The sequence below is a fragment of the Cryptotermes secundus genome, unplaced genomic scaffold (assembly GCF_002891405.2).
Source record: "Cryptotermes secundus unplaced genomic scaffold, Csec_1.0 scaffold825, whole genome shotgun sequence".
Taxonomy (NCBI): domain Eukaryota; kingdom Metazoa; phylum Arthropoda; class Insecta; order Blattodea; family Kalotermitidae; genus Cryptotermes; species Cryptotermes secundus.
Window position 1 is genome coordinate 735,853 of NW_019738888.1, and position 26,520 is coordinate 762,372.

Sequence of the window (26,520 nt, forward strand, 5' to 3'; positions counted from 1 at the left end):
AATTCAATGGGTAGTCTCATAATTTGTTATATAAACTTTTGTACTATTAGCTTCCCCTTTCTCCCATATTTGTTTCCAGTCCAATATTACTGAACGATGCTTTGAGGCCAATGTGTGATATTATCTGTGATGAGAAACCAGCACGAATAGTCAATTGTAATCTGTCTCCTCTATATCAGTACACTACGTTTCACATACCTACATCAAAATATTACCAATAGTCACAGAACAGACATGACAGACCAAAACAAATGACTGCTCACTTGATCATGACCTACTACATAACTGTTGTTCATGCAAAATGTTAACACTTGATAATGTGTTGCTATGGAGACTTGAAATTGCACAACTGAAAGATAAATCTCATGTTTACAAGAAGTTTCTACGCATGCATGCACACAGAGAGAAATTAAAATACAATTTACGGTGGTTTGGAAGCAGCAATCTTCATCTTGTGTGTCTGAGAATGTAAAGGATACTTAAATTAACAGGGATGCTACTGCTGGATCTGCCTCTTACATTTCAATGGATCCAGTTTTCAGGCAAGGAAAAGAAGTGAATAGGAAAATGACCATAAACATTCCAGCTTGAAGTGAAAGATGGTTTATTTAGCTACCCCTTGCACTGAATACACATTCCTTACAACTATAGCATGAAACACTGTTACTGCACCTAGTAGTTTAAATACAACAGACTAACATACATGTATGAAATAGTCTTTCTGGAAATGATGCAAGAAATTTATCGTCCATTCACACAATTTGTGGAGTAGCCTCATTGCACAAGGTATGACAGAACTTGTGCTTTGACACATTAACTAGTGCACTCAGGACAAGGGGGTTGACAAAATCCGCAGCACGCATCTAAGACTGTAATTTTTTAAAATAAATTTTGAAACTGTACAGGCAAAAATACAAGACAAATGCCATTAGTACTGGCACAAAAAGAAATTTTCTTTTTAACCCTCCAAATTGAAATCTACTGACAAATAGGTGATAAAAGTTGAAATAGCTTCCTCTTTTCTTTCTTTTTTATTTCTTCAACAATACTCTTTTGTTATACTAACTTGAAAATGATGGGCTTCTCAAGAATGACATCTGAGACATAAATAAATCTGACACAAAGTAGTGTACCCCGCTATGCTCCTACTACAAACCCCATGACAAAATGATTTAAATAAAAAAAATCTATACCAAAATACATATTTATGTATTGTATTCTGTATGTATGTACATTGCTGAACATCATCCCTGCAGGGCACATCCACACATCTGAAACACATTTAGGAATTCAGCAAGAATCTTGAGAAGCCCATTCAATAATAATTATTTTAGTAATATGTACAAAAAGCTATCTGAGCCATGAAATTTTGTCATTTCCCAACCAACGTTAGGAGTATCAGTCTTGGCCTAGGAATGACACCCCCAAATCATCAGTTTGCAAGTGACAATACAACATGAATCAGCACTGGAAATTAAACCACTTAATGTGCAAAATAAAGGAATATTTTACATTCTTTGCTTACTCCCAAGTCCCTTCTTCCGTCATTGTACTACAGCACAGGGCTGTAGCAACTCGTCTTGAAATCGTATTTCATAACAAAAATTTATCTTGGAGATCTGTAAGCTATTAAATTATTCATCTTTTTGTAAAGGAACATGGCATCCACATAGAAGTGTTCACTGCCACTGATGTCTGTAACCTATGAAAGGTACACGATGCTTAAATACATGATCCTAATTCCTTTACAAAAAATAATTAAAATGCTGGCCCACCCCACTTTGCCAATACAGTAAACACATAAAGAGCAAGAATGACACGCACTGCAGTCAGTTTCAGATCAACACAGTGACTCCAAATACCACTTTCCCTGCAAGAACAACAAATAACTATGCAGTAGTTAGGAGGTGTATATGCTGAGGGGATGTCACTCCTCACCACTGCATCTTCACATACCAAATAACTTCCTGGCCCTCCCACTCACTCATTCGATTGCTCAGTTCCAACACATACTGCTATCATGTGCTTGAATCCTAGCACTATGAATCATCAGACATAAAGGAATTTTGGGATTTCAATTCTTCTAACGTCTTGATTTGTTGGCGTAGAAAAAGTATCCTGAAACACACGATCAAATTAGATTTGTAAGATTTCAGAAATATGTGTATTACTGAGAATGTTACATACAAACTAGTGCATTTATTAAATATAAAATTATATCACCTCTGTTCCTGTAAAGTTGCTTGAATTTCAGTTAACCTAACAATTGATCGTGCTGTCTTCAAATCAGCAGACACCCGAGTACACTGGAGGCTTCCCATTGTATGACCCTCCTCACTCAATTTCTGGGCCTGAAATGTTATACGCAACAAAAATTAAAATCTCAACCCCAATTGATCAATAAAGAATGCCAACTCAGAAGGAAGCAGGATTCAACATGCTTAATTTTTCATAAACTTCAGTCACAGTGTAAAGTTACAAGTGTTTTCACTGCTTCATGGAGTTCTTACTCAAGCAAGCATGGGCACACATGCACACACATATTCTACAATTCAGGCAATATGTTCTCAGTATGTTTGCTAAATACTGATATCTAAATTGTGTGTCATAAATGACAAAACAGCTTTAAGATATATAACAACCAGTCAAAATCCAGTGAACATAACTATGGAAATGTTTCCAAAAGTGTTACCTGTATCTATTGCCAATGTTAAGAATGCATTCAGCTAAATGTCCAATTTCCCATAATTCTTCATAGTATGGGGCTTGATTGTTAACATGAGTTGCAGCTTAAGACTTTGATGAAAGCTTTATAAATAATCTTACAGTTTTCCTTCTACAGCTGATGAACGGGTGCAATGCCTTTAGCATGGGTATGGAATAATCAACATATTATCTGCCTAACCTATATGTATGATATATCATGAGAGACAATCTGTAAAACTGGAATCTGCCATGGTTTTCTAAGTCCTTACCAGGATATAAAACAATATGCTCCAAGGCATACCTGTTTCTCTAAGGTGTCTGCAGGCCAGCCACGTACGTGATTTACAAGGTCATCTCGGTAGTGGTTGGCCAAAGTGGGAGTGAGATGTGGACCTTGTGGACGCAGCGCGTGAAGCGAGCTACAACTACCAACTCCAGCTTGGGCAAGGTTCTGCAGTGAACTCAAATTGCTGGGTGGGCTTGACACTGGAAAAGAATCATTCCATACAAAATTAGCTGTCAGAAATTATTTAGATGATCTTGAACTTCCCACATAAATAATAAAGTTTACAAGTAACCAAGACTATCAAACAATTTGATTTGTTTCATTCTAGTCCATCACACTAACAATATTATAAAAGATATAAAACAAAAACAACACAGCACGCCACGAACAACCACAGGATGACATCAAAGAACCTCCCTCTCAAGAAAGACAGGTGGCACAAGTTTGGCCCCTGTCAAGAGAGGTGATAAGAGAGAGGACACGAACCTATTTGGTTTATAAATTCTAACTTAAATAATAAAAGTTTAAATTTTTAATATATCAAGAAAGCTGCTGTAGTTGTGAAAACTTTGGATTTTGTATCCATTTGTGTATTGTCAACATTGTATGTATGTATATTTTAACATTCAGAACACCTAGTGTAATAGTGGTTTCCAAACTGTATCGATATCCCTCTGATGATGGACTCTAAGGACCCAAACATGTAAGGGCATGAAGAATTGAAATAAGAAAAACTTCACCAGTCACACTGGACGGAATTGTTTTATTTTTTATAATTATCAAATAAGTTCCACGTGCTTAGTATGGCATATGGAAACTACTCACCTTCAAAAATGTTTGTGTTAAGCTCCAAGTTGTATAATGGGAGAATTTTGTTTGGATGTTGTGTATTCTCTGGCCATGAAAGATATACCATATAAACCAAAATATAAGGTGACCCTCTATTTTCCCCGATAGTAAAATCAGGAAAAAAAAAAGCTTTTTAACAAAAGAAGTAAAATTGGTACCATTAAGAAACAATAAAGTCTTTTTCAAGGGCTTGTCTATCTAAACTGGTGTAGAATCAAGTAGTATCTATCCTGTAAAGCCCATTAGATAAAATGGTGTAAAAAGATTAACAGTGTATGATGAATGTGACTTGTCTTCCATGTTTCAAAATTGTATAAATCATGGCCACTGAAAATTTTTGGGTCAATTTATTTTGACAAATAAGCTGCTTCCCACATCATAGAAACCTCTCAACTGCTCCCTAGGAGAACAGAGACAAACTTCCTTCACAGAAATTCTGTACCAGGGTTTTTCAACCAGGCCACTAGGCCTACTGTATACTACTCTTATTAGCACCTCATTCCTCTGTACACACATTGTTCAGTTTATCTTTCCTACTCCTTTTCCCCCAATTGTGCTCCTGTTAATGTTTTGTCTTTTTTCTCATTCACACTATACTCCAATAGGCTAAGTACCTCCCATTTCTTTACTGTCCCTCCTGATTTCCCACTACTCTTTCCACTTTTTCTATTCTTCGAAAATAATTTTTTATGGCCCCTACATTCTCTTATGGTTCTCCTTAACCCTACAAGTCTGCTTAGGGCCACAGTCCTGACCCTCCCTTTCCCTACATCTGTACTTTTTCCATGCTCAGCTTCCACTTGTACCCTGAAGATGGGAGGCTCCTCCTCCACACATCAGTAAACATCTGCCTGACTACATGGTGTGAAATCCCAGTCACTGTCAGTCAAATCTCTCATAGATATTAAAGTTGCTGGATAATTTTCCTGAATTCAGCATGACTAATGGGGATGCAGTGTATATTCCATGAGATGGGAAATGAATTCTTAAATGTTATTTATATTAGTTTCATGCTTCAGAGACTTAAAATATGACATGGAACAAAATTAAAACCTGTGGGTATCCTACTTACATTTTCTTGCATCCACGCAGTCCTGACTTTCTGAGTGTGTTGGTGTGGGAGGGCCCTCTCCTATTGATGTGTTGTTAGTTGTGTCCACTTTCAGCGGTTGCAATGGTTGGGAAGGATGTTGGTTATTAAGACCAGTACTCCCTCCTCCTCCCCCTGTTCCTACAGTTCCTGGTTCAAGGGACACCTGTCTTGAAAGAAGCAGGGCTGTCTGATTGGTCTGTAGGGCTTTCTGAGGGGATAATTCTGGCTGTTCCAGATTCTTGGCACCCGTAATCTGAGAAAGCAGACGTGATAAGTTGGCCAGGGACACAGGAGGGCCTGTTGCAGCTACAGAACCCTGAAGTGGTGCAGGGACCATGGAAGGAGTTGAAGATGCTGAGGACTGTTGGACAGGCGATGGGATTTGCTGAGTACTGGACTTACCAGATGGCTGGTATAGGTTCCTGCCTGGAGCTAAGGAAGCAGTGCTAGTGGGAGTGGAGATGTGAGGATGAGATATTAGATGTGGAAGGGCATTTGCAAGCAACACTGGTCCCGTTGTGTTGGATTTGTGATGCTCTGACACCTGAGCTTGTGTCTGCTGCTGCTGCTGTGCTTGTGGCTGAGTTTGGGGTGCTGGCTGCTGCTGTTGGTGGGATGTTCCTCTGCTGGTGGGTGTGTGTGTATATGATGTTTCTGATGTTGGCGTGCTGTCACCTGGGGAGATGTCCATGTCTTGTGCCTGAGACTCTCCTGCCAAACAAAGACAGCACAAATTTCTCTACTAGAGGCATGATTAACCTCCACATCTTTACCAGCATGTAACAGCAGTTAATTTAACATACTAACCAACAAAGTAAAGGAAAAACACAATAATAGTAATTCATTCTGCTCAATGAAATGTGACTTACATTACCTTATTTTAGCATTCAACTCTGCCTTTAGTATAAGCACTCCAGTAACAACTAAAATATTGTGACATGTTGCGCAAAGGAGAACCCCCCCCCCATCAGCAGTGACGCGGCGGGTGAGTCAGCGCTCCCCTCCCCCTCCTCCGCACGGTAACGTAACGGTGATGCAACCGGATTGTTACGGTAGTAACAGCGGTTACTACCGCTAGCGTTACTAGCAACATGGCGCCAGGTAACAAGGGTGCCTATTACGTGGCCGTTTTCCATATTGTCCGATCAAGGCTACATAAGGAGCAGCGAAGGCTATTCACAGTGAGTTGTACTGAGTCAGTCAGTCCTGGAGCTACCTACGAGTCAGTCCTCGAGCTACCTCCAAGTTAGTTCCGAGTTAGCCAGCAACCAGTCAGTTGTATTGTGGCATTTGGAGTGTACTATTTGTGATACTGCAGATAGCAGTAATCGTAAATCTGTAATTTGGGTGATTGTAAGTGCGAATGTGAAATAAAATTCCCTACATCAAATACAGCGTGAAGTTATTTGTCGCGATATACGCCCGATACGCGACAATATCATATAAAACTTGAAATTTTCACAGCAACTAAATGTGATAAAATGTTGGGTACAGCCAAGCCAAGGCACGTGGACTGCCTAGTGAAGGAGGGCCATTGAGAACCAGCTTCAGGCCAATAATTTATATAGAAATAATGGTTTCATTTAAAGATGGATGTGGTATACTCCCATCAACATGTATCCTCCATCACTTAACAGTACATGTATACAACAGAATGTAGCAATAGGTAGGCCGCATGCCAGCATGTGTCAAGACATGATGTCTGTGACGTGACACAAAGAAAGGAGCACAATTGAAATAAATGAGATTATGAAAACTGCCGCACACAACGGTCTGAGTCATGTCACAGACATCATGTCTTGATGCAGGCCAGTGTGTGGCCTACCTATTGCTACATTCTGTTGTATATATGTACTATTAAGCGATGCAAGATACTGGCCTGAGTCATGATGCTGACGTCATGACTCAGACAGTTGTGTATGGCAGTTTTCATTTGTTTGAACTGTGCTCCTTTCTTTGCGTCATGTCACAGACATCATGTCCTGACTGTTACATGTCTTGATACATGCCGGTGTGCAGCCCACCATATGCAGATATGCATCTTATCGAGCTGGCTATCCACACAGACGTCATGAATATGTCATCCAATGTTAACAGCTTTCAAGTCAATAGTGAATATGTGGTGTGAACATTTTCACCTACAAATTTAATGAACTGTTCTGCACAAAATGTCACCTGTCATTCAATCATCATCATTCATTAATGTGCCAGTTACTACAAAATAATCTACATTCTTTTCAATGTCATTGTGTGAATCTAATAAATGTTCCATACTACTAATATCTAAACTTTTTGTCAGCTGTTGCTTTGACAGCACAGCTGATCTCTTCATACTTCTAGTGAGCATTAGAGTATCGGCTGGGGATCTAAATGATTTATTAGATCTCAAGATAGTCTTACAGTCAGTATATAAAAGCAAGCAAACATAATGAAATGTTCTTTTCTTGAATGAATAAACAATCTGACCAGACCTGTGATGACTTTCAAAAAGAAGGCAAAAAATGTGATGACAGCATTAAACAATTTCTTGATCCATTTACAAATCCCCCCCCCTCTCCCAACATACGCATAGAATATGAGAAGGATCAATTAGTTCTGACATAGAGCTCTTTGATTCCTTCCAAATATCTCTACCTCTCAGTCAGATTCCTCAATCAATGGAGTACTAAAGTGTTCAGTGATGAGACAGAAAACTGCAGTAAAGAATGGCGGGTAATTTAATTTGCCATACTAGGATTTCTAATGGTATAAATACAACAAAAAGTTCAGATCTTCATTTTTCAGTGCTTACCAGACTTAAAAATTAGTTATGCAGAAGCTGCCTCAAGATAATGTAGTTTTAATGACATTTGGAATAAGAGGGGCTGTGATATATGATATGCAGGCCTGACATGACTAATCAGCAATCTTACCATCAAGATGTTTTCTCCGATCATGCACATCAGTCTCATCCCGGCTGCTGCTGGACTGGCTGTTCCAGTACACATCCCTTTTGTCTGTCTGGCGTGAAGATGCTGACTTTGGTGCGGGATCCCTCGAATTACTTATTGAGGGCCGAGAGTTGGAATGTTTATCATGTGCTATAAAAATATACCAGCAGGCTGTAATAGAAGTGAAATCAACAACCCTCTATGTACATTACTAAATATTAAACGTTTTTCACTTACAGGAACGACTGGAACTGCTGCTATAGTTTCTATCAACTTCCCTGTCTCTGGCCTTATCTCTAATGCGCTCACGTTCCATCCACTCCTGAGGTTTCTCCCATTGTGACACCTCTGTCTTGCAATTGTAATAGTACTTCTTCCCTGATGAACTGATGTGTTCTGACCAGTCTCCCACCCGAGCAATACGGTCCCTTTCCTCGCGTTTTTCCTGCAAAATTATATCATGACATTTCATTTCTCAAGCTTACTTCCAATGTCTAGGAAATTACAGCCTTAGCATTAAATATATTTAAGGATAGTATAAATTCCCCCAGAAGTACAGTATGCGCCAAAATAAAACAGTACTGAAAATGAAAAGACTTCCTGTTGATACCACTGTCTGCTCATGTGAAGGGCCCTTACATGACAGAACCTCTTTCCTTTTTGATGCTAGTGGGGTGGGACTAAGTCCCTTGTACTGCGGCCACTTCTGGCCTATTGTACCAGCCCAAGATGATAGGTGAGGGTGACTGTGGAGCAATTGGTGGAATGAAGATTGGCAGGGGAAACCAAAGTACTCCGAGAAAACCTGGCCCAGCGCCACTTTGTCCACCACAAATCCCATTTGATCAGACCCGGGATCCAACCCAGGCCACTGTGGTGGAAAGCCAGCGACTAACCGCTTGAGCTATGGCACGGTCAACAGAACCTTCTCAAATCCTGAAGAAATGGTGTGATCACTATGTCCCTGTAGCATTGTTGGGTGACGGTAAGAGCATTGCCATCCTCATCCTCAATGAAATAGGGGCCTAATATACCGTGTGCTGAGATGGCACACCATATGTTCACACGTGTACTATGTAGCAGTTTCTGGATGATAACATCTGGCAGCTCAAAACCAAGGAAGCAAGTTGTTTGGCAACCACTTCCGTATGAGCGGAAATAATACTCAATTATGAATACTTTTCCCTCCATCGAGAGACCCATTTCCAACAACTGCACAACACAACTTCCTTTTCACTAGTGGGAACATGTGTGGCTGGAGCTATGCCCCATCGACAAACGCACATGTGCGTTCAAGATGCGCAAGTTTAAGTGCTGCATATTTTGGCACATACTGTATTTCTATCACTGCAGCTATATTAATAATATCTATAACAGGATTCATGGAAAGAACTTTTGATTTCCACTTTCCTTTAAATGCCAGGGACAATGACATCTCTTCACCAATGACACTTGTACAGCCATTTTTGAACATGTCAAGCCATGCGTACACCTTCCACTGTGTCAAAACAGTGTTACCATACTGAGTTTGTAGTTTTCAGTAAATTTCTACAACACATAAACCTGCAGCCCACAGAAGTCGAATCACTGCATGCAACAATTCTTTGGTGCATGTGGTAAGCAGAGTGGCCAAGCTGATGCCACTGTGGCAAAAGACAAGTGAACAATAAAAGTGAAATTAAGTAAGTCACAACAGACAGGGAGGCTCCATGCTTGTGGCTGCATTCACATTCGGCAGTGGGGCCAACTGCAAATAAAAATATGAATATTTTGAGGATATGTCTTACTTATCCTCACATGATGTATACAGATCTGTATTACATATGATAATTCATGGCAGTTCTTGTATAAAAATATCTTTAACACATTTCATCCTGCAGCTACATCTTCTACTTTATTCTAAGTTCATGATTACAAACAAATTGTTCTCTCTGCCCTGTACAATTTCACATGCCTTCACACATAATGTAGAAAATGCCAGCCACATGCTGATAATCACTCACATCTTGCACACTGTCACTGTCTTCACTTTCAGTTGCTTCTACAGCAACAGCTTCTTGAGCAGGTATATCATAAATTACTCTAGAGTAACCATCTGAATGAAACCAACTACTGTCAACATCTGTAACTCCTGGCCCTCCATTTTTCTGTTTCTACCCTAAGCAACTATGTCTGGCTACCACACCATGGATCAGGTTCTTTTATTCCTATTCAGTGAGATAAACAAATGCTCTATGCATTACTTTGTTGACCTACATGTGTTGTACAAACTGACAATATATAAACTAAGGAGCACGTAGTAGGCAAAGCTGTAAACTGTATTATGAATTACTTACATACATCCATACACATTTAACAAAACATCTGCGTCAAAGTGTTGAATGTAAAAGTACAGCATTTATTTTTCTCATCAAGTTCCTTATCTAAAAGTTAGGTCTATAACTTATGTAAAGGTAAAAGTAAAGTTATCCCTTTCCTTAACTAATTAAACACTACACCATGAAAGCACACGGGGGAGTGAATGTATAGATCCACATTTTCTTGACCTCAGCACTAGTTAAGAGGTGAGTGGTCAGCTTCATGCCCCAACTGCTTTAACCCCTGGGAGAGAGTCCCTAGTACCCATTGGATAGGAGGTTGGGTGAACCCCAGAGCCATCCTGGATGACATGGAGAAGTGAAAATTCTTGATGCTACTGAGACTCTGACCCCTCGGTCGTCCAGCCCACAGCCAATCACTATACCAACTATGCTATCCCGGCTCCCTCTGTAATATATGTAAACGTATAAATTTTATAAGTAAATGTGGTAAATACTTGAGAGTGGAAGAGAATCTTGCCCAAAATTTCTCCCTTAATTTTGTATAGTCGGGATATTTTATGGACCACTGCCACAGTAAAGCATGCCTTCAATGAGTTACATTATTTGCTCTTGGTGAATTAATGATAATATCAAGTATTAGAAAGTTTTTCACAGTTTCAGAATAAAGAAAGACTATCATAATTCCTTGATCAAAACTTTTGAAAAACATCACTAATCTACATGTTCCTTTACACACACACTTTTTTAAGAATTCAACTCTACGTAAGTACTCTACTCATTATAGTATGCAAACTATCATACTTGACAAGAATTGTGAAGAGGCTTCCGCTGTGATTCCCGAGATGATGCATTCTGCGCTGTTAATTTAATAGGGTGAAGAATAATTTTCTAAAAAGAAAATATAACACAAATTAGAAAGCCTGTAAACTACAATGTATACACAGTTTGTCTTCCACAGAAAATGCCACTAATCCAGTCACAAGTAACTTAAACTCTGCAATATACCATTAACAATTTGCATTAATTGACATAATTTTAATGTATAAATGATAAAAGAAATATATGAAACATTCAAAGTATCCAATGATGATCATATGTATTAACACATGTATACCAAATCATCTTCACATTAATCTTGCTGTTATTACCTTAAGATTTAATCAGAATATTAATACTAGTATACTCCAAAATTAAACTTAAAAGTTGAACTCATGGAAGGCAAGATACAAGAATGCAGGAATGTGTGTACAAAAGGGGCCTTTTTGCTAAACACAATGATTTAAAAATCAGTCAAAAACAGCTTGGATTTCTTGGACGTTTTCGCACACAAACTCCATGCAACAGAGTCATTCATCAGGAGCTGAAGTTATTTAGCATGTCACAAGAGCCTGTTAGTGGATCCATACTCAAGAGACAGGTTAATCCACTCCACACCCCCCACCCTATTTCTCTAAAATGTATTTTAACACTATGCTCCCAACTGTGCCTAGGTTTTCCACCAAGTGCACTTCTTGCATTTCCTGCACTCTCTCAAGTTTACTTAAGAAAACACAACATTCATTCATTCATTCATTCATTTACATTCCATGGTTCCTTACATGGCTAGAAAACCACTGGATACAGAAACAGTCAATGATAAACAAGATAAGTCATGGAAATTACATAAATACAACTTAATTATACTTAATCCATCACAACTGCTCATATTATCCATGAGAAATCATTATGAATAAATCATTAAACAGTTATAAAGTATATACATAAAAACATGCATCATTCTATTCTCATACAAGATAATCAAACATAAGAATATGCTTCTAGCCGTCCAGCGTAAATAGTCTAAGATCATTAATTAATTCTGAAATGAAAATATTCTTCCAATGAGTAAAATTAATTTAAAAGTAGAAATCTTTTTAAGCAAATCTAAATTGTTTTGTGTCATGAGGTAAGTTCTTTATACTATAACAGAATGAAAATATGAAAAATAAATCATGTTTCCTGTAACATACGTGTATAAGGTTTAACAGTCCTCGCTGTTAATTAATAATTAATCCAAGAAATATGGTATTACTAGATTTGGCAATCTGATTGTTTCTGTACTCGCAAAATCATTTATATATAAGAGAAACAATAAAGGTCCCATAATCAATCCCTGGGGAACGTCATTATTAACTTTGCCCTATCTGGAATGAATATGCTAATTATTAATTACAACTCTCTGGTATCTGTTTTTGAGGTGGGATTTTACCAATGCACTGGCTTTACCAACTATTCAGTAAAATTCCAGTTTAGATAATAAAATATAACTGACACAGTCAAAAGCTTTATTCAAATCACAGACAATAAAAATTAATATTCTGATATTCAGCACATTTAATATTTCATTAATTAATTTATACATGGCCGTTTCTGTAGATGAATTACTTCTAAAATTATATTGTTCTTTTGCTAATATGTTGTTACTCATTATATGTTGGTGCAGTCTTGCATACATAACCTTTTCAACAACTTTTGAATAGGAAGTTAATAATGCAGTTAATCATATTAGTTTTATCTCCATTTTTAAATAGTAGTTTTATTTCTAAATATTTCAACCATGTGGGGAAGACACCAGTTGCAAGGGATCTGTTACAAATATAAGTTAATTGCAAACTAATGAAAGGCATGCCGATTTTTAGAATTTTAACTGAAATTTCATCATACTCATTGGAATTTTTTTATTTTAAAGATTTAATTATCTTTTCAGTTTCTTTACTAGAAGTATAGTTGAATTTAATTTTAGGGACGGGAGTCCTGAAAACTTGAGAGAGGCAATTCAAATATTTGTCAGTTTCAGCCCATAATGCGGCCAACACTTGCATTACTAGTATTGATTTTGTCAGCTATAGTTAGAAACTAATTTAAAGAATCTGTTATCATATGATGATTATCAGTTAATTTCACAACAATATTTAAAAACTGTATACCTGATTTATTAATTTTTCTACCTGTGACTGATTTTATAATGCTCCAAGTGGCTTTCATTTTGTTATTAGAACTAAAAATTAATCTATTATAATAAAGATTTTTAGCTGCTTTAATAACATTGGACAAAATTTTGCAGTATGTTTTATAATATTATTTTAGGTTTTGATCACTACTATCCATAAGAGTTATACAGAGCTCTTTTGTGCTGACATGAAATCTTTATACCACTTTCATCCATGATTATAGTTAGTTTTCAACTGAACTTGTTTTTTTGGAAAGTTAGAGTAGAATATTCTTAAGAAAGGAGTTAAATACTGTATCAACATCCTGATCAACAAAATACTGTCCCAATATTCATAACTTAATTGAATCAAAAAGTCATTCACAGATGACTATTTAAATTTCCTTACTAATTGGGTGCAACTGCTCATGTATTTGTAAGTTAATATTATTTAGGTATATAATCTGGCCATCATGATCAGACAGATCATTAACAAACGGGCTTATGGTATAATTTCCACTTCTGTTAAGATCAGTAAAGGGCCGCACCATAGCTCAAGCGGTTAGTTGCTGGTTTTGCACCGCGGTGGCCCGGGTTCGATCCCAGGTCTGGTCAAGTGAGATCTGTGGTGGACAAAGTGGTGCTGGGGCAGGTTTTCTCCGAGTACTTCGGTTTCCCCTGACAATCTTCATTCCACAAATTGCTCCACAATCACCCTCACCTATCATCTGGGGCTGGTACAATAAGCCAGAAGTGGCCGCAGTACAAGGTACTTAGTCCCACCCTGCTAGCAATAAAAAAAAATAAGATCAGTAAAAATATTATCAGTTATAGAGATTAATTATTTTGGATTCTAGTAGGAAAGTACATAAATAAACATTACATTCTAAGGAGCAGTATCTGCATTACCAGTGAATCATATAAGAGATTATAATTAAAATGAAGCAGGAATTCAGATGATGCCAGCAGGGAAGAAAAGAAACAAAGAGAAAAAACCATAAGCTAAATACAGAGTTAATACAAATGATTCATTCCATTTCAAAACACTATATTGGTCGCCTGGTGCTTTTCCGTTTACACAGACAATCAGTATCCTTAAATTGCTGGTACCACCGCAGAATGCTGTTTACATGGTGGTTCTTTTCTGTGCTTTGCTCTGAATGCATGCTGCACTGTAATAACAGACGAACATCTCGCATATTTCAACACACAAAAACTCTTTTCCAGCTTTGTCACCATTCTGTGAGGCACTGCATTCATGCTGCCAACTGGTGTATCACGATACAAACTTGGTGAGTTTGCAGTTCTTTTCATGTATCAATCATATTTGTATGTGTAATACTTTGGAAAATATAGTGGTTTTGAAATGGAATGAATCATTTGTAGTAACCCTGTATTACATGACAATGCAATAACTCAAGCCCACTGAATCTTGATTGTTCAATCTTACAGTACTATGTGGATTTCAACCATCCTTTTCATCTGTTTCTATATGCACTTTGTATTTAAACCAGCTGGATTATTTTCAGCCAGGAAGAGCACAAAGAATTCTCCAATTATGGCAGACATATTTCCTAAGCGTATTCTTTGCACATTTGTTTACATAATTTGCCTTGGTATTTATTTAGTTGCTAATACAAATCCTGCAGTGGGATAATCAGAACACAATATACAGGGTTTGTCCGAAAAGTAATGTCAGTGATTTTATTGTGAAGTGACTATACGTCGCAGCACGCTCAGACTGGTTGGGATCGGTGCAGGGGGAAGTCAGCTTATGAACGCGGGGTCACTTAGTTGTCTCCGAACTTCCTGAGAGTGACGAAAGGCTTTTCCGTGAAACTCATTTTTGTCTCCCGTGCAAGCCGCAATGCAGCGCTCCTTGGAACAAAGGATTGCCATCAAGTTTTGTGTGAAAGCTGGCAAGTCTGCAGTGGAAACTTTTCCCATGATAAAGATGGCCTTCGGTGATGATTGTTTGTCGGAAGGTCAGGTATACCGGTGGCACAAGGCCTTTTTAGAAGGCTGTGAAGAGGTCGGCAATGAAGCCTGCGCTGGACGGCCATCAACAAGCACCACCGACGAAAATGTGACGCGTGTGAGAGAACTTTTCAACTCAGACCGTTGTTTGAGTGTTTGTTTAATGGCACAGACATTAAACATTAGAAAAGTACCGTTCACGAAATTGTCACGAAAAATTTGCAGATGCGAAAAGTGTGCGCAAAGCGGGTACCCAAAGTGTTAACGGACGACCAAAAGTCGCGCAAAGTTGAAACGTGCCAAGAACTTTTGGACTTATGTGAAAGTGACCCTCACTTTTTAGATGATGTCATCACAGGTGACAAGACTTGGGTGTTTGAGTACGACCCCGAAACAAAAAGGCAAAGTGCCGAGTTGCACACCTCAGCATCCCCTCGTCCCAAGAAGGCCAGAATGAGCAGGTGAAAGGTTAAGGTTATGCTCATTGTGTTCTTTGACCTCAGGGGGCTTGTCCACCATGCGTTTGTGCCACATGGTACAACAATCAACGCCAAATTCTACGTGGAAGTGCTAAAGAGACTTAAACAAAGGGTTTATCGCATCCGACCCGACATCGTGGACGATTGGAAACTTCACCATGACAATGCGACAGCCCACACTGCCTTCCTCGTGACCGGCTTCCTGACTGATTCAAAGGTGCCAACAGTTCTCCAGCCACCCTACAGTCCTGACGTGGCTCCCCCCAGACTTCTTTTTGTTTCCGCACTTGAAAACTCCAATGAAAGGACATCATTTTGGGACAGTTGATGAAGTCAAAGAGGCTTGCACCAAGGCTCTAAAGGACATTCCGGAGGAGGCCTACCATGACACCTTCGATGCCTGGAAATCTCGCTGGAAGCGATGTATCGATGCAGAAGGAGCCTATTTTGAAGCCTTTTAATGTGTTGTACCGATCTAATCAATAAATGTTTTTTAATTGGCTCAATGACATTACTTTTCAGAAAAACCCTGTACAGTTTATAAGTCAATCACAGTGGCTGTGCAGTCTAAGGCCTAACTGTCTTTGCCTACATGAACAGCGAGTTCACAGGTTCAAATCCCACTTGAGGCATGGAAGTCTGTGTGCATTTATTCTGTTTGTGATGGTCTCTACATATGCAGTGGCCTTGTGACAGGCTGATCCCCTGTCCAAGGAGCCCTACTGACTGTGTACAGGATTATGAAACTGAAAAGGAGGCCAGGACCCATCAAAGGGCTATAGATCCACTGATGAATGAATGAATGAATGAATGAATGACTACCGTTGAGAATGAGATATCATCAGCTTAAATACTGCACAGAATAATCTTCTTTCAATGTTGTAACAACACATTTCCTCCAAAAGAAATGGTGGTGGTGGTGTGGCGTAGGGGGGAGGGCCAATAATCCATTTCATTGCAGATACAAATGTCTCATTTCAAAGCTATTAACAATAAAAAGAGTCAGAAACAACAATTAAGCTGTATTTCAGCATGGATGTTCTTTCTGCTGCACATCTTATTCATCCAAGTCCATTTTGTTTTGAACACAAAACCCATGTCCATATAGACCATAAAATAGATATACATTCACACATACATAATTTCCACATAATGCACGTTTCAAGTTTCATACAACTACAATACATTTATGTAGTAATACACTTTCCTGATTTCATAAACATATTCATTTTACAGAATATTCATCTATGTGTATGTGTACTGAAGTTTGTTGTAATGGCTTCTTATAAAAGACAAACATGCTCTGCATGGTATAACAAGAAATGGAAGTATGCTCATCAAAAAATAATGATAATCTAAAAGAGACTGCCAGCACATAGGGGGGGACTCTGGTTTCAAACTTTTTTAAATATGATAATCAGCTGAACAATATAGTAGGAAAGTAATATCTGCTAAAAGATGCAGGAATGTCTCAAGACATGGACTCCACTATCTGACAACCACACAGAGGTTGCAACACAAATATTACTGGCACACTGTTAGGAAGAAAATGTCTGCATGGAACACCTGTGAGATTAAGATTTTTCCAAATTTATGCAGTGTGATGATCATGATACAGCAAAAAATTTCCTTAGTGCAATGGTTCCTGAACTTCTAGCCAGGTGCCTGCCTTTCAGTTTTCATCAAGCCCTCATACACCTCCCAGTCTTTACATCGCTCAAATAAAAATAAATATTTATATTCACAATTATATTGCTATTTATGATCAACTAACCTGTAATTAGCAGTGCCAAAACTGCGAGAGAAAAAATTCAAATTTTTAAATTACAAATGCTACATGGTTCTCCATATTGGGCAATGATCAATGCCAAAAATGTTGAAATCTAATCAATCTAATTTTTTTTTTGCCTGAATTAACAATTATGCTGGATGCATACAGAAAAATACGATTAAATACAGCTAAGAATAATTATTTTGGCCGAATCTGACTTTACCCCCCTTATTTTGTCTTCACATTCCCCTACAGCCCCTTCATCACCTGACCTCCAGACAGAGAATCACTCCATTAGTGCATGCACTAAGAGCAACACTTAGGCAAGTCATTAGTGCATTCAACAAGAGAAAACAATCAGGAGAGTCCAATTCGCCATTTACGCTTACAGAAGCACTGTATGCCCAACAGAAACGAATAACACATTTCATTTCTAGGATAATTTTTCTCTTTCATATACCATGCTTTTTGTCTGACATCAGTAATGACAACATGCAATTGATACATGAGCAGTGCTTCATATAAGGTAAGCACGGCACAAGGGCAGAAAGAAGTACTTGTTATGATTGTCTATCACTCATATACTTTTTACCAAATTACCATTCCTACACAAAATTATAGAATTTCAGTTCAGTAACAGGTACTTTTTATGAATATATACAAAGCAGCATACTGCTGTGATGAAAATGTCGCAGGTACAAAAGTCAGTTAACAAAATGCCTGAAAAGGAAGAATAAAAGCAAGATGCTTACTTCTGTGCTACTCCTGTCGTGATTTGTCCTATGTTCTGAATCTCGGCTCTCCCGACTCCGCTTATCTTTTGGTGATCTTGCGCAGTCTATCAAAACAAGACAGAAAATCAAATAAAATTCAGTACACCTATTAACTCTAGAAAAAGCAAAAAACAATTTCTACAAGTACCAACAGTATGCTGTTTACATTTTGTAATAATTATATCAAGACCTAACACAAGGAATTGGTAGCAACTTCTGCCATATTAGTTTACTATAAATAAACACTTGTAATATCCACATGTCAAGCATGAACAAGGTAATTACACTGAATGAAATAAAATCAACAATTTCTCCTAAAATACGAAGCAAGAAAATCTGTGGAATGGATCTCAAGATTGTTAGTTAAAAAATGTCAATCCGGTAAGGCGATAACATAAAAAGAACTTAACTATCTTTGTATATTTTATGTGGGTGAAATAATATTATAAATATCATCAATGTCCTGTAGCTTAGTGTAAAAATACAGGAAAATAAAAGTCTGGAAGCACTTGTAATGTTTGTGTATCTCTTCTTTGCAAATTTTGTAATCTGTGAAAATGGACAACACAATACAGGAAACATCAGAAGTGACTCTTACATGCTAGGGTATTAAGTTGGAGATGTTCTTACGAACAGTGGCACTGAAGGTATCCTACAAAACTTATATCTCAGCACTGAATACTGTCAAAGTTACAGAAGTATTGTCATTAAACTCAAAATGTGGTACATAAACCAAGAAGTTTATGAAATTCTTAATCCATAAATTAACTAAATGTTGCATCATAAAAATACGTAGGTCAGTCAAAAAGTTCCCGGAATTCCCCTGCAGATGGAGAATGAGCAATAAGATAGCACACACACTGTTGTGGTGGGAAGCTCAGCATGTCTGCTCGCACGTGCAACAGGTCTGGACAGGTTTCAGTGTGCAGTGTCGTTACTGCTCCGTTTGAATTAGACGTGAGTGCTGGTCATTTGGCGCAATGTAGCAGTTCGAACAGCGTGCGAATATCAAGTTCATGTGCAAATTGGGAAAATCTGATTCAAAAATGCTATCGGCCCTGCAGCAAGTTTACGGTGATACTGCACTAAAGAAATCCACAGTTTACGACTGGTTTTCCCAGTTTAAGAATGGGCAGGAGACGTTAAGAGGATGACCAGTGCAGTGGGAGACCTTCGACATCCAGAACCAAAGAAATGATTGGAAAAGTGTGACAACTGATTCAATGTGATCGAAGAATGACCATCGCGGAGTTGGAGCAAGAAGTTGGTACTGTTACTGGCCATTTCTACATGCAAGTTTTGCAGAGGTTGCACGATGCGGTTTGGAGGAAGCAGCGCGACAAGTGGCAGGGACAGTGGTTTCTGCATCACGATAACGCACCAAGCCATACATCGCTTGTTGTGCAGCAATTCCTTGCCGAGAAAAACATTCCTGTCATCACTCAACCACCATACTCTCCAGATCTCACTCCGAGTGACTTTTGGCTGTTCCCTACTCTGAAAATGGGCCTCAGTGGGACATGCTTTGCAACCATGGAGGACATCAAATCGAATGTGACAGCTGACTTCCGGAAGATTCCAAAAGAAGCCTTCCACCCCTGCTTCCAACAATGGCAGGATCGATGGAGCAAGTGTGTGTGCATGCAAAGGTCCTACTTTGAAGGTGATTAGGTAAGCACTGCTGTATGTCCTACCATTAGAGTGCTGTACCACCATTCCAGGAACTTTTTGACTGACCCTCGTATATGTGATTTCATAAGGATGAGAAACCTCCATATTTTGCTAGGATTACATCTTCTTGGTCAGACAGCCCATTATCAGGGGAAATGGCTGGCTGACAAAGAGAAGTAGAATGGCTCTCTAAATCCCCATATGTTTACTTTGTGGGAACATTTAAAAACCTATCACTTAGAAACACCACCCCTGAATACTTGGACTGCATAAAACAATGTATTCAAGAAGAGTGTAAGACAGTAATTGATGATACACTGATGAATTGCTTGGTGCCAGAAGTTCATACATGCAAAACAGAGTGGATTACAATTTAGACGTTCATAACTATAACACTATGGTTCTGTACCTCTGTTACACCCTATGTACAACGCAAGCAAAGTACAGTTAAAGAGTCTTAAAAGACAATTCAGTTTTTAATATGACTCCACAAAGTGCTAGTTATCAGAAATAACGTCAATTATACTCCTTATGGTAATGTGTATATTTTCACTTGCTAGTAATGTTTAAAGATATCTGCTCTGTATGTACTTATTCTCTGATAAAGGGAGAAATAAAAATAATGGGAAAAAATCTGTGAAATACTTAACAAAACCAACCCTCAAAACTTCTGGCTGTGTAAGTACTGCATGAATACACAGTCTTTATTATGCAGGAATAAAAATACATATGTTCATGCTCAAAATCAAATGCTTATTCATGAATAGAAAACACTTTATAATAATAATAACAACAGCATAAGTCCTTTTCACCCACAATTTTGACTTTGTTGAATACTTTATTTACTTATGGTTTATTTAATAAAACTGTAAGCATCTCAGGCTATACAGCATCAAATTATTAACAAATGATGAACTGCAAAGCATGTGGCAAAATATGAGACATTACCATAGCATATTCTAGAAGGACTGAGGAAAGACATGAAAACCTTAACCAGTATAATCAGTGGGCTGACATTTGAACCTGGAACCTTCTGAATACAAAGCAGTTTTCCTATTGCCTTACAGAAGAACAAACATTCATCAAAAGTATGAGAACCCTGGACATCCTTCTACCCAAAAAAAGAATAAGCTGGTATCTCAGGTGCATGATTTGATGTGAAAATGACAGAAGATTGAATTTTCATAAAATGGCTGAAAAGATAAGAGAATTTCACATGGTTCATTTAAAGCTATTTTTATTGAAAAATCTTAAAGTCTGCAAAGATGTACAACTGCTGAAAAAGGAGAAGAAACAAAATGGCTTGTCTGTGATATATGAACTGTTTCAATGTGCAGAAACAATGAAAACTTCCCAATCACATCATGACAGGTGCTGAAAAAGGGGCCTATACTTATGACCCCAAAACTAATCAGCTTTCAACATAATGGAAATTCCATTCACTGCTATGACTGAAAATCATATCAAGTGCACAGCATTGTAAAACCAAAGTATATTGAGTCATTCAAAAATATAATATACTCTTCAAGGTAGGAACGTTGGATTTACAGCTTATAAGTGATGCCTTAACTGCCATTATTTGGCTAATGTCAGCTTACCACCTAACAGTGCTAGACTGAGTGTGACTGCTTGCACTGATTTTCTGGAACTGGAACACCACTGAGGTGCAGTGAAAAGTACAATTGATAATGGACATGTGCATAACTATCCTTTGTGATTGAATCTGTGAGATCTAGGACAATAGTTGACAATGATGGGAGATTAATTCCCATTAAAATAGACCCTTTTCATCGCATTCACACATTCCACCATTCGTACCAGTGTTGATGCTTTTACTCATTTATGAGGGTGTTGTGCACAATTTGTTAACTAGTAATGAATATATCTGTTTACACAAGCTGCGATGTCTCCATGATACAGTACTTATATAAGAATCTGGTGACTGGGAAATTTAAAATGATAGTGCATCTGACTAAGCCCAGCTTCTGTGGCTATTTTTTTCTCTATACACAACATTCTGCAAGTGATGCAGCCTCCCCTACTCATTATGTGTGATCCTGTGACTTTCTCATTGCCCTAAACTTAAAAATATGTTGACAGGCAAAATACATGATGATGTAAGAACAATGACAATGCTGCAATGGGGCAGCTGCCAGTTTTGAAGAGTGAGTTTCAGCGGTGCATCCAACACTGGTAGGAATGGTGGAATGTGTGAATGCGATGAAAAGGGTCTATTTTAATGGGAATTAATCTCCCATCATTGTCAACTATTGTCCTAGACTTCACAGATTCAATCACAAAGGATAGTTATGCACATGTCCATTATCAATTGTACTTTTCACTGCACCTCAGTGGCGTTCCAGTTCCAGAAAATCAGTGCAAGCAGTCACACTCAGTCTAGCACTGTTAGGTGGTAAGCTGACATTAGCCAAATAATGGCAGTTAAGGCATCACTTATAAGCTGTAAATCCAACGTTCCTACCTTGAAGAGTATATTATATTTTTGAATGACTCAATATACTGAATAAAAAGGGACCAAATCATGATGATGTACAAAGCACTTTACAACACAATAGACAGCAAAGTTCATTGTAGTTACATTATATTTTAGGTATTTCCATAGCGTTATGTGCTCTTTTTAGCTGTCTTATACTTTAGGTACTTTACAAGTGTGACGTACTGTACACCAATTTATTTCAAATATATAAGAATCCATGGTATGCAGCCATTTACCAAACTTATGGGAATCAGACTGAACTTATGTAACATGACTGCATAAAAGTTTCTGTTTCAAGTTGGAAGCTCAGGAAACTCATCCTATATGGGTAATCTTCTCCTCGTCAGAAAAATATCTGTATCAGAGTCATCTGATGGAAGACAGAATAATAATAATGTTAGTTACTTATGATCCAGAATGAAAACATTACAATATGGTGACCAGGTACCTGAACATCTTAAGGGCATGCTAAAATGACATCTATCACCATGCTACAAAATTTCTTTATGATTTCTTAAGCTTACCAGACCTAACACAAACACAAACCAAAATATATTAAATAAAGTTAAATTAATGTCACCAAATTCGGATTTATGAGAAAAATATAACAAATTACAGTGAAGCTTTGAAACAATATTTCAACTTCTGTGGTAAAAATAATGTCTTGTCTATATACTGTGCAACTAAGTCAAAGTATAATGTGAACAGAATTGGACTAACTTACTGATGGCATTATTATGACATATCCCAACTGTGGCTACTAACCTAATCACAACAAAGGCTAATCTATCAAAAATTAATATAGCCCACAGTTTTGAATCATGGAAGTAAGCTGTTCATTATGTACACCTGTCAACTGTGCTGATGACTAATGACTATTTTCAAGCTGCAATAAAGATCAGTTCTGCATAACTGAAATTCAGTTTCAATGTCATACCAAACAAGAGTTCCAGATATATATGAAAACTATTACCACGTGATTCTTACCAGAATATTTCTCTCTGGATTTATAGTCTCTGTCTTCTCTCTCCTTCTCACGAATTTTCTGCAAATATGAACTCTTAGTTTGATAGTTTCTTTCCCGTGGGCTTTGTGAATCTGGACTGTCCGATCGATAGGAATTTCCATTGGGCGAGTCTCGCATTCTTTCATGGTTATAACGTCCATCATAGTTTCCTTTTGAACTGCTGTATTTTGAATTCTGAAATAGTATTTCGTTAAAAACATTATATTTTAAGTTCCATTGTGCATAATCCTCTACCTGCTGTCAGTTATTAAGTATGAAAATGATATCTTTGAGGTATATTTTCTGAAATCATGCATTATTATACGAAACCCTTCTGAGTGATTTCAGAGGAAGAAATATCAACACAATATTCTGCCTGCCTAGATACTGGTAAGGCAACTAAACAATGCCTATTTACATTACAGTTACAGAAAACAAAGCTCTGCCTTCCTATTGGCGTCAACAAATGCTACTTGATGCATCAAAATAATATTTTAACGAATAATATTCAGTATGTCAAAAGAAATCAAAATAATCAATGTTCCCTAAATAAAGGTCTGTGCCTTTTCACTGATTGTCGTTTGTTTTAACAGGCTTATTTCAATTCCTGAAGTAGTTGATTCCGTACGTTGTTTACCTGATATGGATGGGCTTGGTGTTTTTCGAAGTACCTAGAATGATACAAAATACAAAGTTATTAAGAATAAACACTATTCAGTACAAAAATTGACATTTAAATTGTCGACCTCCATCTCCAATTTACGGAATATGGCGAAGAGGTTGTGTCAGACGATTACGGATTTAAATTTTAAGAGCTTCGTGCGTACCCATCGTTAATCCTCTGAGGTTTCCTTGCATGCATTACCATCAATGCAAGTGTCTATAAAAGATGTGCGGCTCCTATTGCAGCCTTCTTGTTGATTTAATGTCATAAAAACAACATGAACGTCTATTTAACAGCAAACTTCCTTCTCAGACGCCATGTCACATTCGGGTACGTGAGCCCTATGATGGGCCCGGAGATCGTAATTTCATTGGCTAAATTCGTTGGTTCAGTTGGTGCACTCTCCGTAGATGCCGCCAGGGTCACGGAGTTCAGTATGGATGGAAAAGTGTTTGTATGTTTACGTAAGGAAAACATTTGGGCAATAAATCCCAAAATATACTTCAGGTGAAAGTGTACGGCATTTCTTTGGTATATTTTTCATAAATGAGTCTAAATACAGTTTTGTTTCTAAGGAATGTTCAAATTAAATTATGAGGTTATACACGGCCTTCTATAGATGGTTTTATTTCTTGTACCCGAAACTACTTTATCGGAACAATCGAAACAATTTTCTTCTGTCCTGTCTAATTCACGTAAGATGCACTCTGATGCAACATCGATTTCTGAAATTCGCGCCAAACTTTTATTATTCCATTACATGACATGAATGAGTGCTAACGAGCTAGGTTTGTCGATGTTAAAATATTGGTCATTTCGGTGGACAGTAGTGTCGATGAATGACACTGATAGTGTAACATCATTTTCCAGTATTTTATGTGATGCGTGCGAATGAATGTTAGCCCATCTATACGTTTTTTTCTTTTCGCAAAAATGAACGGTAGGGATAAGGGAGAGTTTTAAATAATCAGGATTAAAAATGACATCAGTATTACATCTCTCCCAGATATTCCGGGGTTGGGAACCTGTGCTTTCGAAGTTGAACCACATGCCAAGTTGTCTTCAATTTAAGTTTTTCTTTATTATTATTATTTCTTCCTTATTCCATTACATCTATAATAGGCAAAAGCCTTAGATACAGAATTGTGTCAATTTATCTTGCTAATACTCTTAAGCAATTGTCAAGAAGACTTATAAAATAAGACAATGTATGTTTACATCATAATACAATTTCCCTCTAGCATAATACATTAAAATTTAAGATAAAAGTTTCCATCAAAGGTAACAGAATATTTTGGTCAGTATTTGTGTGCAGGGGATGGGAAACGAGAAAATTTGGGAAAACTGAAGAAAAAGGACCATGCCTAATATGCTGAGAAATAATACAACTTTCTCTTTCACATCTTGCACTCCAAGCAGCCCCTTTCCTCAACATTCCACTTTCCACCAGGTTATTAGCAACTGCTGCAGTTCAATTGGCTAAGATTGGAGCTGAACTAGCCTGTAGCATCTCTATAGGAGTTGGCAGAAAGGCAATCAGGGATAATCAAAAGCAGAAGCACAATAGGTCACTGTAGGTTTCGGTGCAAGGGCTGAGAAGGCCCACCCTTTATACATTCATTCATTCAACTGTTGCAGTTTAGTTTTATATGAGCTATTATAATATAACATACCTACTTAACATATATTGATGTGTTTCATGTACAGTGATGTTCTCATTACTGTTGCTAGGAAAAGGAGAAAGCTGCTAAATAATCATTCTTGGCTGGGGATATACATACCATTAGTATCCTTTAAAAACACAGCACAGAGCTTGCCATTGTTACTGTGCAACAGTTTATACATATACTCACAGGAGTGGGACCTACACACTTGAGTGTCTTGATTTGATGTGGTTATTATCACATCCTTTCTGTAGCACCCTTTCTTTAACTACAAAGTTCACAGATGGTTGGTTCAAGCCCTCATTCTGCAAAATGTAAGCTTTCCAAGTCAGAATTCACATTTATGTCAGGCTTGATTCTGCCCTTCTGAATTTGTAGTAGCACGACAGGCATGCAACCCTCAACTGGTTGCAGAAGGCATTTCCCTGTATGGTGATCACCCCCACCAAACACCCTTTAGCTCCATACAGGTCTTCCTGTATTATATTTTCTCTTGGAAAATATGGACATATTGCAATGTGACCTGGGCATTCAGTTCAAGTGGGTTTCTCCAGACTGTTATCATGTTTGCTGTGTTGATTTCATTCATGGTATAAGCAGTTCCAGTCATCCTGCAACATTGTCTGGCTCAGAATTCTTTGAAGCTATACAGACATTTCTAACAGAACCCATAAAGTGCTTTTTGTATTTACCAGAATTATATCAGTTGAGGTGTGTTTGTAACATATATCCATGTATGGCACCATGAAAAGAGCTCTTATCTTTCCATTCTCAAGTTAAATTTCCTACCTGTTATGGAAACTTGCTGTAGCCCTGAAGAAGACTGGTTCTGTCCATTCCTCGTAAAATTTCCCTTTTCTCCTTA

General features: G+C 37.8%; 1 protein-coding gene across 1 annotated transcript; it reads right to left on the reverse strand.

The window, feature by feature from the left end:
* Positions 1-587: 587 nt before the first annotated feature.
* Positions 588-24,322, reverse strand: LOC111871288 (WW domain-containing adapter protein with coiled-coil homolog). Its single transcript, XM_023864290.2, has 11 exons — positions 24,155-24,322; positions 23,965-23,998; positions 23,309-23,522; positions 18,133-18,218; positions 10,987-11,073; positions 8,102-8,309; positions 7,847-8,014; positions 4,914-5,645; positions 3,008-3,192; positions 2,224-2,351; positions 588-2,118 (listed from the first exon to the last, which is right to left on the reverse strand). The coding sequence occupies exons 1-11, from the start codon at positions 24,193-24,195 to the stop codon at positions 2,040-2,042; spliced, it is 1,962 nt and encodes a 653-aa protein (XP_023720058.1). The 5' UTR covers positions 24,196-24,322; the 3' UTR covers positions 588-2,039.
* Between the last annotated feature and the right edge of the window lie 2,198 nt (positions 24,323-26,520).

Excerpts from the sequence above, each read along its gene's own strand:
- LOC111871288 (XM_023864290.2), bottom strand. The coding sequence starts at position 24,195 with ATGGTAATGCATGCAAGGAAACCTCAGAGGATTAACGATGG. Across the intron at positions 23,999-24,154 it reads CCTCAGAGGATTAACGATGG|GTACTTCGAAAAACACCAAG; the intron begins GTACGCACGAAG and ends GTATCATTCTAG. Across the intron at positions 8,310-10,986 it reads CTCTTCACAATTCTTGTCAA|GAAAAACGCGAGGAAAGGGA; the intron begins GTATGATAGTTT and ends ATAATTTTGCAG.